The sequence below is a fragment of the Cetorhinus maximus genome, chromosome 28, assembly GCF_964194155.1.
Source record: "Cetorhinus maximus chromosome 28, sCetMax3.hap1.1, whole genome shotgun sequence".
In the NCBI taxonomy this organism is placed as follows: domain Eukaryota; kingdom Metazoa; phylum Chordata; class Chondrichthyes; order Lamniformes; family Cetorhinidae; genus Cetorhinus; species Cetorhinus maximus.
The window spans coordinates 25,115,950-25,130,094 of record NC_135906.1 but is presented as its reverse complement, the minus strand read 5'-3'; the positions used below and the strand labels follow the sequence as shown (position 1 = coordinate 25,130,094).

The 14,145-nt window shown below is 44.9% G+C and overlaps 1 protein-coding gene across 1 annotated transcript in view; it reads right to left on the bottom strand.

The window, feature by feature from the left end:
- Positions 1 to 275: 275 nt before the first annotated feature.
- znf653 (zinc finger protein 653) overlaps positions 276 to 14,145 on the bottom strand; it is a 30,377-nt gene continuing 16,507 nt past the window's right edge. Inside the window, exons 5-8 of the mRNA XM_078531430.1 lie at positions 12,979 to 13,090; positions 7,985 to 8,099; positions 3,144 to 3,243; positions 276 to 574 (exon numbers count right to left, since the gene is read on the bottom strand). Of these exons, the coding sequence (XP_078387556.1) occupies positions 397 to 574; positions 3,144 to 3,243; positions 7,985 to 8,099; positions 12,979 to 13,090 (505 nt within the window). The 3' untranslated portion in view covers positions 276 to 396. The remainder of the gene's footprint in view (positions 575 to 3,143; positions 3,244 to 7,984; positions 8,100 to 12,978; positions 13,091 to 14,145) is intronic.

Sequence of the window (14,145 nt, the reverse complement as noted above, 5' to 3'; positions counted from 1 at the left end):
CCCGCTGCATGCCATTCTGAGACCCACTGGTAATCAGGAGTTTAAAGACGATGCTATTTAATTGCAAGACACTTACAAGTTCAGCACCAAGTCCACCTTTGGCTTCATCAGGTCAGTTCAGAGTGCATTGCAATTTGTGACACACCCACCTCGGCACCAGGGATTGCACTGGCCCAAGATTCAAGTAAGCTCATTGCATTCGGCCCCCGCCCCCCTCCCCTCCCCCACTCCATTCTCCCCCCCTCATTTGAAAATATTTAATATAGAGAAAAAGCTGAAAATAATATAAAATTTCATTTTCCATATAGTCATAGTACTTGCACAGAATTTACACAGAGTCAAGGAGGGTTTGTGTGCACGTGCCTCAAGTATTACCACAGTCCAAGTCCAGTAGTGTCACATGGTTTGACACTCGGGGTGGCTTTTTAACTTGTGAAATTTGACACTGTCCATTTTCTCAAACTTCTTGCCACAGTATTCGCAGGTGAAGTTGTACTGTATCTCCGTGTCGTGTTTCTTCATGTGCCAGTTCAGCGACGCCCTCTGTCGACACTGATAGCCACAGATTTCACACCTTTAAACACCGTGGGTGGGTGGGTGGGGGGAGGGGAAAAAAAAAACCCTGATCAATATTGACCTCGTTCACACCAAGCACGGTTCAACATTCCAATTCTCAACTCCACACTTTGCCCACGTGATGAGGACTTAGCTCATCCACCCAAGAATCACCTCACCTCCCTCTCATCATTCCAGCAAGTCTCTAAACTGATTTTTAAGGGCATTTGCTACCACTGCTCTGTCTAGGAGTCCACTCCACGTGCTGATCACTCTATGCATGGAAGGGCTTCCTGATATCAGTCTTGTAGTGACAGATCATCTGGTCATCGTAACTTTGTGGGAGCTTGCTGTACACATTTTTAAAAATGGTCTTTCACAGGGTGTGGGCGTCACTGGCTGGGCCAGCATTTATTTGCCCATCCCTAATTACCCTTGAGAAGGTGGTGGTGGTGGGCCACCTGCTTGAACCGCTGCAGTCCATGTGGTGCAGGGACGCCCACGGTGCCATTAGGGAGGGAAAGGCTCAACATCTGCTACATTACAACAGTGGCTACACTTCAAAAGTAAGTTGTTGGCCAAAAAAGTGTTTTGGGATGTCCAGAGGTGGTCAAAGCTGCTATAGAAATGCAAGTCTTTCATCTTTGCAAGGCAGAGAAGGCTGGAAATTACTCAGCAGGTCTGGCAGCACACGGAGAGAGGGACAGAGTTAACATTTCAGGTCAATGACCTTACATCAGTTCATCACTGACCTGAAACATTTACTTTGCTTTTCTCTGCAGACCAGACTTGCTGAGTATTTCCAATTTTTTTTTTTATTCCAAATTTCCAGCATCCTATTTTGCTTCTTTTCACATTTTACTTTTCTTTTTATTTTAAGTCTTTTCTTTACGAGCTTGAATCTGTGCCCCTCCATTCTCAATGTAATCAATTTACTTTTCCCATGCCCCTTGTCCATCTTACATGGCAAGCAGATTTTCCTCAGACATCTCTTTTTCAGACTGAGAAGGCCAAATTTCCCCAGTGGTCAGCCTCTTCTTTAGAAGATGCTTAGTCCCTGAAATAAGTGGGAACTCGAGCTAACTTCGTCCTCTGTAGCCCAGAAGTGACTACAACCAGCTGTCACTCTCCTATTGCTGGCCTGGCCGGGAAGCAAATCTGAGCCATGATGGTTCATTGGCTTTACTATTAGCTCTGGGAGGTCACTAGCAATTCATTGATGATAGTGGGATTTTGATTATACCGAAATGGAAAGGCCAGTAAATATAAAGGGGGCGGAATTCAACTTCAGCGGAGCGCAAATAAAGGGAGATGGCAGATTGACCGCCTGTTATGCACCTTGCTCCCCCTTTTCTTTCACTTCATCCACTTCATGCCTAAGCCTTCCCACAGGGGTACCTGAACAGACTCGGGCTGATGTTGCTACCTTCCCCAGCTCAGGGGCAAGAACGTCAACTACAGGACTCCCAAGCGCGACCATCCAACTCGGCACCGACTGAGTCCGAACGAGGGGCTTTCTGGTTCACGTGGGATACCAAGTGCAGCGCATTTACCCACAGAGGGTGCGTCTGAGTGTCCTCGTCTCACTTAGTCCCTTATGGAAATTAATCTCTCTCTGCTAGTGGGCTGTACAATAGAAATCCTATCAAGCCTGAAAAGCATCACTGCCCTCTGCCTGCCTCCTTGAATTTATTCCTTCAGTGCCAGAAGCAGAAAGACATATGAGCTGGCATCTGTATAATCTTTCTTCCACCTGACTTTGAACTGTTTTTTTTATAATCGGCCAAAGGAAAGGAATAACAAGAAGAGTGGGAAAGGCAGGAGGCTGGCATGTTTTTCCTTTAATCCCACTTGCCTGCACAAGTTTAACTAACACAGCGTAAAGTATAAAGATGGTTGAATGGCAAGCAACTTCTTTAACTTACACTAAAGATTAGAGCAGGTTACAAGTGTGGCTTAGCAATTTGGAGCTTTTTTTAAACCCTCGCTCCTGGGTTTTTCTTTAATGATCAGAATGATTGCTCTGTCAGGTATCTTATTTGACACCGAAAACAGGGCTTCGTGGGCAGTTTTAATGCCAATCAAATCATGGGTGTAAAATGCACTGAACTTCAGGGAACTAAGGGCAGTGCACTGTACTATCCCCTCATGTCTGAGACCTGGTAGGATGAGCTTTCACTGCGAGGAAACAAAATTGCGAAGTATCCACCGAGGTCCGAGTGGGTACAATAACACTTGGCATCGAAAGGGTAATCTCAGCGGGGACGAAAGGTAGTTACAGAGTTGGCACATTGTTGGGCACTGTAGACAGAACTTTACCCTGCCTACGTCTGTGCTGTACACGGCTTGGAAGGGCTTGACACTGACACTTTGGGGCCAAAGAAAAAAATAGAACGAAAGCTCCTTTCCACGGTGACATCTTTTACCGCAAGTGAGCAAAATATATTAATAAATCTGAAATGCAATTAAGATGCTCAGCTTACTCGAAAGTTCAAAAACTTCCAAGTGAGGGGAACACAAGGCAAAACTACAAGCAAAATAGCTCAGCTGCTTTCCTTAAGAGAACTGCAATGCAACGAGAAACCTACTGGAGAGGTGTCTCCCCCGTGTGCATCCTTCGATGAACTTCAAGGTGGTTCTTCCTTTTGAATGACTTGCCACACGTCTCACAGATAAAATCTCGCACACCTAGGGGGGGGGGACAGAAAGCTAAAATTAAAACCAGCAATTTTGAGCTTATTTTTTAAGTTAAGACGGATTTAAAGCAACCTGCATGAAGTTATCTTCCAATAAACAAAGTCTCCTCTTTCATACCAAACATTTCATCACCACTCAATAATTTCTCAAAGACTTGGGACGCTCCTTCTGTATCTGGGAGCCCAGCACTTCTCTCACACTGCTGGACAGGATCCAAGAAAACCTTGTCTGATAAGTGAATTATCAACGTTCCCACATGCTCTTCCTGCTAAGTTGCACTTTCACAGTATTGAAATCAAGACTTACTTTAACTAATTCTCTCTCAGGACTCCAAACTTTGAAGCTCCTTACTGCTGCCCTCAGTCACACGGCCTAGTCCTTTAAAACCCAAGTGTAGGCAAGTCAATTTTTTTTTTTTAATTACCTGAGCGTGGTACTCGCCTGGTAGTTCCCCACTCTGCCACTTAGTGTCATAAAAACACAAGGCCTGAAAAAGCAGGAAACAAACACTGCCAGCGCTGCGTCAGGTAAGTACAAAGGAACACAAGAAATAGGAGTCAGCCATTCAACTCCTTGAGCCTCTTCCATCATTCATGGGTGATCTTCTACCTCAACTCCACTTGCCTGCCCAATCCATACATGCCTTGATTCCCTTAGTGCCCAGAATCCATCAATCTCAATTTTGAATTTATTCGACGACTGATGATCATTTGAGGTAAAAAAAAAAATTCCAAAGATTCACAATTCAGTGAAGGAATTTCTCACCTCAGTCCGAAATAGCCCTTGTCCCGAGACCGATGGATCCAACTGTCTACAGCCAAATTCCCAAATGGATATCATGAGATGGAGCCTTCCGCTCTGTGCCCTTTGAGCCCACCCAACCTCCTCCCTAAACAGCAACTCAGTCCTATTTGTGCTTATTTCTCATTTGCCATGAGTATTGTCTGAAGGGATCTGCAAGGTGCTGTCCTTACTTCTGCGCTTCATCATTGGGTAAATCTGAAATGAAACATCAAGTCTGCTGGCATCATTGAGTTATATGCAAGTTACAGGACTATAAATTTAAACTGTGTGGATGGTCCTGGATGTTATAGGATCTGTACCCCTGTGGCCCACGAGGAGGTAGACTGGTGCAGGGTCAATATGGTGCCACTAGATGTTACTGGCAGATGTTTTTTTTCCCCTAAATTTATTCTTAGTGACACTAAGGTGGCTGCATTTCACGCTCATGCCTATCTGACCCAATTGGATGCTGATCATCTCAGAGTGGCTTGGTAGCCCACCTTAGAGGGCATTAAATTAAAATTACGCATTGGTTAGGCAGGATAGGGATGGTCCCTCTACTGAAGGGTATTGAACGAGTTTTGCAACAGGTTTCTTTCACGGTCATTTCTCGCCAGTCCGAACACACAGGTTTATTAAATTCACTTTCATAAATTGTCACAGGATTTAAGGCCAGGACCACTGGACCGATGGTCTGGTATCATAACCATGGCATTTCCATATCTATACTCAGGTCATACTACCGAGCGCATTAAAGATCTTTATTGCCAGCCTGCCAACCCATTCAGTTGCTACTTGCACCTTGCCGAGTATCTATTCTTTGGGCACGAGCCCTGATGAGAAATGACCAGCTATTTTTGGCCTCTTTGAATCAAATTTTGGCAGAGATGAAGCAAGGCGCGTTCGTCACTGCTGAGATGCCAACATCTTTACTGCGCGATACCTGGGCAATTTTATTGCACTTTGGAGAAGCACATACACACAACATACTGTGTCAAAAGCAGTGGAATTGGCAACAAACGCTGCCTTGTGCCAAATGGCGTGTCCTGGGCTTTACAAAACGTAAACTCCTTTCACTGACACGACATCAGCATGCTTGCAATTTTCTTATCTCGGCCGCAAAAATCTAGCTTGTATCAGGGTAGGTGTTGAGTTTATAAAATGCCCTTGGGGCCAGATGTTTTCTAAAAGTATTAGAACTTCTCTGCAAAGTCTGTTAAAACTATAGTCTTAAAACTGGAGGCCTCTGTCTATTTCCATAAATCACAGGGTCCTGCCAGTAGCCCTCGTTATGCCCTGCAGTCCATTCTGCATGTATCAGCTCGGCTGAAGTTAAGTGAAGTAGTAGGTTTTAATGTTATTTATATTCACTGAAAACACTGCATTATATAATACTGCTACCGGAAGCAAGTTACAAAGCTGTCGGTCTAATTTCGTCACAGAGCTTTGTTGTTTATAAACCACAGTCTTGTCTCTGGCATAAATTGACCCCTGATGTAGTTTCAATCCCATAAGGTTACAGGCTTGCATCTTTCCCAGGGCACATTATTATTTTTTTTTTTGAAAACATGAGGGATTAATTACAATCAAAGGTGTCACTGAGTGTTACTGTAACTAACCTTATATGTTATTGAGAGCAGGGCGATGGGACGGTAGCTGTGTGGGCGGTCGAGTGGTTTCCTTGGCTGGGTAATGGCCACTATGTCGGATTGGTGCCAGCATGTTGGGAATGGCACACATTGAGCCTCCTGATCTCAGCAGGGAAAACACCTGCCTCCCTTTGGCACAGGACCTCAAAAAAAAAAACCAAGCTCTCGTCTGAAATCCCGTAGCCCCTAATGGAACGCACCTCAACATCCTACGAACTGACGACAGCCCCACCTCTCGATGGCGCACCTCCCGGGTGACTGCAAACATCACCAGCCACAACCTGGTGACTGACCCGAGCGCTGAAGCTCCAGGCTTCAATCCTCCACGGAAAATCTGGACGGCCCAGGACCGGTTGAGGGCGGGCGGACCGGTTGAGGGCGGGCGGACCGGTTGAGGGCGGGCGGACCGGTTGAGGGCGGGCGGACCGGTTGAGGGCGGGCGGACCGGTTGAGGGCGGGCGGACCGGTTGAGGGCGGGCGGACCGGTTGAGGGCGGGCGGACCGGTTGAGGGCGGGCGGACCGGTTGAGGGCGGGCGGACCGGTTGAGGGCGGGCGGACCGGTTGAGGGCGGGCGGACCGGTTGAGGGCGGGCGGACCGGTTGAGGGCGGGCGGACCGGTTGAGGGCGGGCGGACCGGTTGAGGGCGGGCGGACCGGTTGAGGGCGGGCGGACCGGTTGAGGGCGGGCGGACCGGTTGAGGGCGGGCGGACCGGTTGAGGGCGGGCGGACCGGTTGAGGGCGGGCGGACCGGTTGAGGGCGGGCGGACCGGTTGAGGGCGGGCGGACCGGTTGAGGGCGGGCCGGGGGAAGACGTGACCCCCCCCTGCTCCACCAGTGGAACACGAGGATCAGCTCAAACCGTGACGGTGGCCATCCAAGTCAGGACGCTCTGCCCACGTACTGAACTCCTGCCCCGAGGGATCCATTCCTGGCAGCATCATAACCGTTCACACTGCATCAGCTGAAGCCGCTGAATGGATTGTTAACCTCAACATCCAACTGCAACCAATTCCCCAACCATACAAATAAAAAAATTATACTGACATACAGCTATCCAAGATTTTGGTCTCCACAGGATGTACAGGTTTATACTTTCAAGCCTTGGGTACCATACATGAAGCTCAAATGCCTGCTCATATTAATGCGTGTATATTTTTATTTGCTTATATTAACAGATCATGGTGTTCTAATTAAAGTTTTATCACCAGGGCAACAGTTCCAAAAGTCATTACTCTCAAACCTCCATGGCCACAGAATTCAAACAGCACAAATCAGTCAGCAAGCAGGGGAAAAAGGACAGAGTTTTACTTGAGTTTTCACAGCGAGATTATTAGGGCTGCATTAGCCCTGAGGCCAATTGCTCAACACTTATGTGCAAGAGAAAACTGGAGCATTTAGAATCTTGTGTTGTCATGGCCTAATCACATTTCTAAATTTTCTAAAGGAGGTAAATAAACACGGGTAAAAATTCTCAAGTTCCAAAACTCGGAGCTTCCTCCTGATAACTGTGCCACGCCCTGTGTAAATTTCTCCGTGTGCTCTGTGAACTATTCAACATTTCTACCGATACTGCTCCTTATAATCTTCAATTCCATTTCCATGAATCTTTGGCTTCACCATAAAGCTCAACTCTTTTGTATTTACATACACCACCACCTACTTATATCAACATCAGCTACCCCGTTTATAATTTGAAGGACTAGGTCATGTCCCCAAGGAAAGCAATTTCAGTTCCATAGGGCTGCACCTACAAGAAAATATTAAGCGGTCCTTCAATTCATTCTCTCCAATAGAAAATGTATAATTTTCATGGACACAAACCCCAAACCTATTTCCCAGGGAAACCGATAGGACAGATAAGCTTCATCTAGATAATGCGTTCATGGTCTGAACCAATTTGGTCACTCTTCTCTAAACCCCTACCGATATCCATCTGAAGACAAAAAAAAACTGCACAATGGGTTACAAGGACCTAATTATCCAATTTAGATTTCTAATTAACATGTGGGAGATGCAGCCAAGGACTCAAATTACCTTCATGTGCAATAAACCAGCACTACATACAAAACAGCTCCTTATCAGTCACAAGAGGTTGCAGCTGGTGACTAGAGATCAAAGCTCACAAGAGCCTTTCATTGATGGTATCTGCATTATTCAAGACAAGTATAAGCTTAAAGAATATGTTTTCGTGGCTTCCAACCTATATGAGCAGGTTGCAATTTGGAAAAGCAACCTTCTCGTTAAAAGTGGTAACTAAAATCTCTCACATAATGGCTGTAGAGTTTTATCGCAAACCCACCTGAGTGAATGATCATGTGTCTCCGTAGATGATTGGATAAATAAAACCTCTTTCCACAGCCTGGATGAGAACAGACTTTCGTTTTCCCTTTTCTGTGCACAAGGTTGACGTGGTTCTGATCAGAAAGAAATGTTTTTTTAAAATTAAAAGGGGCAACATTTTCCTTTTAGACAAACAAGCAACACTTAAAAGTTATTAAATTTGACTCTCTAGTCTTTTTGTATGCCTTCCTTCTCCCCAGAAGTCAGGTGGTGACCATGGGTCTTTCATCACTCCATTTCAACACTCCACCCTGCTCTCATGCCCACATGTCCGTCCTTGGCTTGCTACATTGTTCCAGTGAAACTCAACGCAAACTGGAGGAACAGCACCTCATCTTCCAACTAGGCACTTTACAGCCTTCCGGACTGAATATTGAGTTCAACAATTTTAGATCATGAACTCTCTCCTCCATCCCCACTCCCTTTCCGATTCTCTCCCCCACACTTTTTTTTCCAATAATTTATTTGGATTTTTCTTTTCCCACCTACTTCCATTATTAAATCTATTTCTATCCATTGTTTTATCTCTACCTTTTAGCCTTTTTTGATTCCTTCCCCCCACCCCACCCCCACTAGGGCTATCTGTACCTTGCTTGTCCTGCTTTCTACCCTTAATTAGCACATTCCTTAGATAATATCACCACCTTCAACACTTTTGTCCTTTTGTCTCTGACATCTTTTGGTTATCTCCACCTATCACTGGCCCTTTATCCAGCTCTACTTGTCCCACCCCCCTTAAACCAGCTTATATTTCACCTCTCTTCTATTTTTACTTAGTTCTGTTGAAGGGTCATTCGGACTCGATACGTTAACTGTGCTCCTCTCCACAGATGCTGCCAGACCTGCTGAGGTTTTCCAGGTATTTTTGTTTTTGGTATGGGTCTTTCATCCATTGTTCCATACTCAATCACTGGCAAGGTTGCAATCAGGATACTGACTGCAAGTCAGTGCATAATCGTGGCTCTGAATCAGGTTCAGTTTTGCTATCCACAAGTGTACAAAGTATCAAGACTGGGTTATATGCTATTTCCTTTCCATCATCACCAACCCCAACCCAATCAAAATCACCCAATCAAAATCACCCATTCAAGCTGCAACAGGTTGTCTCTTTCTGGTCTGCAGAACCATTGTGCTAAATTGCCATTTTCTAAGCAATGCAAGCAATTTTTGTGCAAATCCTTCCAACTGTATCCATTTGAAATGTGAATTAATACCAGCAACATAATTGAAGAAACAAAGAACTTGCATTTATATAGTGCCTTTCATGACCACAAACCCTAAAATGCTTTACAACCAATAAGGCACTTTTAAAGTGTAGTCACTGTTGTAATGTAGGCAATGCATAATTTGTGCATAACGAGCTCCCACAAACAGCAATGTGATAATGACCAGATAATCTGTTTTAGTTGGTTGAGGAAATTAAACGGTCCAGAATTGCAGAATCAATTTTTTTTTGAGGGAATTACAATTGATGCATTCTTCGTTTTCAATTGGTTGGTTGGGGGATGCATCCACTTAAGAGGATTTTGAGCTATGTGGAAAGTGATGCACTGGTGGCTGCAGGTTTGTCACTGTTGATGATAGCAGTGGGAGCAATTGAGGAGATGGATTAAGAGTTATTGCACAAGCAGCATATTGGCACATTGAAGTGGATGAAATTTATTGCTGTTTGTCCACTAGCACACTGGTAGTAGTTTCTTAAACAAGCACAGTGACAATATTGCTTACGACAATTATTTGAATCATTTAACAAGCTGCAAGTGCTTAAGCATTTGGTATTCAAGTGTAATATAAGTAGGATATCTCCTTGCAGCTTTGACTCATTGTCCTGGTTTTACAAAAAATTCTTGCATTTAACTACTAGAATGTATAAACTAGAACATGCAAATGAACTTGGTCATTAATAACTAGAGAAAAAGGATGAAACAAATGAAGTTTAATTGATATGATAGTAAAACAGGAAACTATTTACGTGAAACCATTGTGCATCGAGTTGCTGTGCAGTCTTCTGGTGCTTTGACTTAACTAAAGCAGATTAGTCATCTCGTTATAGTTTGTGGCATCTTGCTTCGTGCAACATTGCCACACTACACAAAGGCAAATACACCACATCAAGCGCTGTCTATACCCTTCCCGTCAATTTTGCCGTTTATTACGCGGTGTGGTCCCTTTAAGACTGCTGCGTGGTCAGACACGCGTCTTGAAGGGAACACTGGCTATGTGAAGTGCTTTGCAATATATAATGGCAAGCTTTTCTTTTTGATAAGAGCGCAGGCAGCTCTTCTGCTCCGGCTGCAAAGAGAATTAGAAATGATCCGATTTCTCATGCCGGGGTGGCAGCATGGACCCACCTGTTCTTGGCTTTAATGGATGGCCAACAGGTTTACAGACTCCACCGCTGGCTGCCATCTTACTGGATGGGGATGTCAATGAGAGGAACATTGGAAGGCCAGTATGGTGCTGCTCTCAAAATATGTTCGTGAAGATTTTGCCTTGCTGCTATAGTTTGAGATTACAAGAATCAAGGACAGACATGGACTTGCTTGCTGTCAATTGATACCTGGAGAATTCTTAAAACGGATTTCCAAATTCAAAATGCTTGCTTTAAGTATAAAATACAGAAAATGCAGGAAAAACTCAGCAGGTCGAGCAGCATCTGTGGAGAGAGAAGCAGTTAACATTTCGAATTCGTATGTCCCTTCTTCAGAGCTGAAGGAGGGTCATACAGACTCGAAACGTTGACACTGTTTCTCTCTCCACAGATGCTGCTAGACCTGCTGAGCTTTTCCAGCGCTTTGTTTTTGTTTCAGGTTCCCGGCATCCAAAGTATTTTGCTTTTTGCTTAGTTTAAGTAATGAGTTTCCAAAATTTGTGGACAAAAATATGACCGCTGATCTTACAAGGGTACAATGTGCTCTTTAATCCAAAGTTGCTTCATTCAAATCAACACAATTTGAATTGTTTTGGGCACCAGATTCCCACTTTGCAGTGTTATTTATATCGCTGAATGTACATTATAGGCAATTCTTTTTTCCAAAAAAAAAGTGAAAAAAACAACACTGAATTATCTGTAGGCCACATTGGCTTCATCTGGAAATGAGATTCTAAAGTTCTGAAGGAGATAGCTGAAGAGATAGTGGAGGCGTTAGTGGTGATCTTTCAGGAATCACTGGAGTCAGGGAGGGTCCCAGAGGACTGGAAAATCGCTAATGGAACCCCCCTGTTTAAGAAGGGAGTGAGGCAAAAGACGGGAAATTACAGGCCGATTAGCCTGAGCTCGGTCATTGGTAAGATTTTAGAGTCCATTATTAAGGATGAGATTTCAGAATACTTGGAAGTGCATGGTAAAATCGGGCAAAGTCAGCATGGTTTCATCAAGGGGAGGTCATGCCTGACAAATCTGTTAGAATTCTTTGAGGAGGTAACGAGTAGGTTAGACAAAGGAGAGCCAATGGATGTTATCTACTTGGACTTCCAGAAGGCCTTTGACAAGGTGCCGCACAGGAGGCTGCTCAGTAAGATAAGAGCCCATGGTGTTAGAGGCTGGATGGATAGAAGATTGGCTGCCTGGCAGGAGGCAGAGAGTAGGGATAAGGGGGTCCTTCTCAGGATGGCGGCCGGTGACTAGTGGAGATCCGCAGGGGTCAGTGTTGGGACCACAACTTTTCACTTTATACATTAATGATCTAGATGAAGGAACTGAGGGCATCCTGGCTAAGTTTGCAGATGATACAAAGATAGGTGGAGGGACAGGTAGTATTGAGGAGGCGGGGAGGCTGCAGAAGGATTTGGACAGGTTAGGAGAATGGGCAAAGAAGTGGCAGATGGAATACAATGTGGGTAAGTGTGAGGTCATGCACTTTGGTAGGAAGAATAGAGGCATAGACTATTTTCTAAATGGGGAGAGAATTCAGAAAGCTGGAGTGCAAAGGGACTTGGGAGTCCTAGTCCAGGATTCTCTTAAGGTTAACTTGCAGGTTGAGTCGGTAGTTAGGAAGGCAAATGCAATGTTGGCATTTATTTCGAGAGGACTAGAATATAAAAGCAGGGATGTGCTGCTGAGGCTTTAAAGGCTCTGGTCAGACCACATTTAGAATATTGTGAGCAATTTTGGGCCCCGTATCTCAGGAAGGATGTTCTGGCCCTGGAGAGGGTCCAGAGGAGGTTCACGAGAATGATCCCAGGAATGAAAGGCTTAACATATGAGGAACGTTTGAGGACTCTGGGTCTATACTCGATGGAGTTTAGAAGGATGAGGGGGGATCTGATTGAAACTTACAGAATACTGAAAGGCCTGGATAGAGTGAACATGGGGGAAGATGTTTCCATTAGTAGGAGAGACTAGGACCCGAGGGCACAGCCTCAGAGTAAAGGGAAGACCTTTTAGAACAGAGACGAGGAGAAACTTCTTTAGCCAGAGAGTGGTGAATCTATGGAGTTCATTGCCACAGAAGGCTGTGGAGGCCAGGTCATTGAGTGTATTTAAGACGGAGATAGATAGGTTCTTGATTGGTAAGGGGATCAAAGGTTACGGGGAGAAGGCGGGAGAATGGGTTTGAGAAACTTATCAGCCATGATTGAATGGTGGAGCAGACTCGATGGGCCGAATGGCCTCATTTCTGCTCCTATGTCTTATGGAGATTAAACCACCAGATTTTGATGGTGTGGACATCAGCCTTTCAGATTTTTGGGTTTGTAAACAAAATACATGAGGCAACGATATTTCATTGATATGACAAAAATTTGGTGATAACCTTCTGACTACATCCAATCATACCATGGTTTCTTTGTAGGTGTTTGACAACCTTGCTGCCATCCTCTGCCTTGTGCATGAAGGGTCAGTGAGAACTTCTTGTCTCCGCCCCCCCACCCCCCAACCTTGAATTAATGACAAACCATTGACTATTTAATCTTTCAAACAGATTATGCCAATCGCTGAGGGTTAGTACTTGCCTGGAAGCTGTTCAGCGTGATGTACACCTGGCTGCATCCTTCGTGCGGACAGTGAAACAGCTGAAACATTCCGTCTGCATCTATAATGTGGCCCCGCTTTTTTCTCTTTGGTCTGTAGAGAGGATGCAGGGTTTAGACTGTGTCCATTTCAGTGATGCAATGGGGAAACCTACATAGTAAATTATGTATTTAGGCGTCGACATATTGTAGGGAGTAGCTAAGCTGGAGAAGTTAGAAGTTCCCAGATTTGACCTCTGCTCTGTTGAGCTCAGCTGATCTCATGTTGGTTGGCCACATGGCACTACGGTTAGCTCCAGCAGAGGTCTTCACATTTGATCGCTATAGCGGGCCCTCCTCCTGAAAAAGTGTGTGTATGCGAACATTGGGTCAAAAGCATCATAGGGTTTGGATGTAACAGCCTCGTGTTCTAATAACCTGAAACTGATAATCCCAAGAGTCATTTGCAAAGACGAGGAGATTTTTATGAACGATAGCTAATTGAAAGCTACGGGCCCATAAATCCAAAAGGAAAATCAGCAGAAACTTCTCTATTCTGAGAGCGGTGAGAACATGGAACTTGCTACCACATGAAGTGGTTGCGGCAAATAGCACAGCTGCAATACAAGATAAGCACAAGGGAGGAAGGAACAGAAGGATATGTTGACAGGGTGAGTCACAGACATGGGCCAAGCGGCCGCCTCCTGCGCTGTAACAATTCTGTGATTCTGTGCAAATAGACTGGGAGGAGACTCGTGCAGCACAAACACTGGCACAGGTTGGCTGGGCTGAATGGTCTGTCTAGGTAATCCCACATTGAAATACAGGTATACAGTTTCTCCTGTAGCTGCATATTTCTACCACAGGATGGAGCTCAACGAGCTGCAGTTACTCATACATATGTTCTTAACAGAACTGGCTGTTCTTACCAATTTCTGTGTGGGTTTGAAACATGGACACTGAATGCAGACTCAACAGCTGAACAGGTTCCACCATGGACACCTCCTCAGCTTACTTTGTATTAGGTAGGACAGGGACAAAATATATGCTGACAGCATATGTATTAAAGCTACATTAATCAATGTTCCAACACTGTGGAACTGGACATGTTAGGATGGATGATACACATTTGCAAAGCAGGTGCTTACGGAGAACCGGTGGATAGCAGAA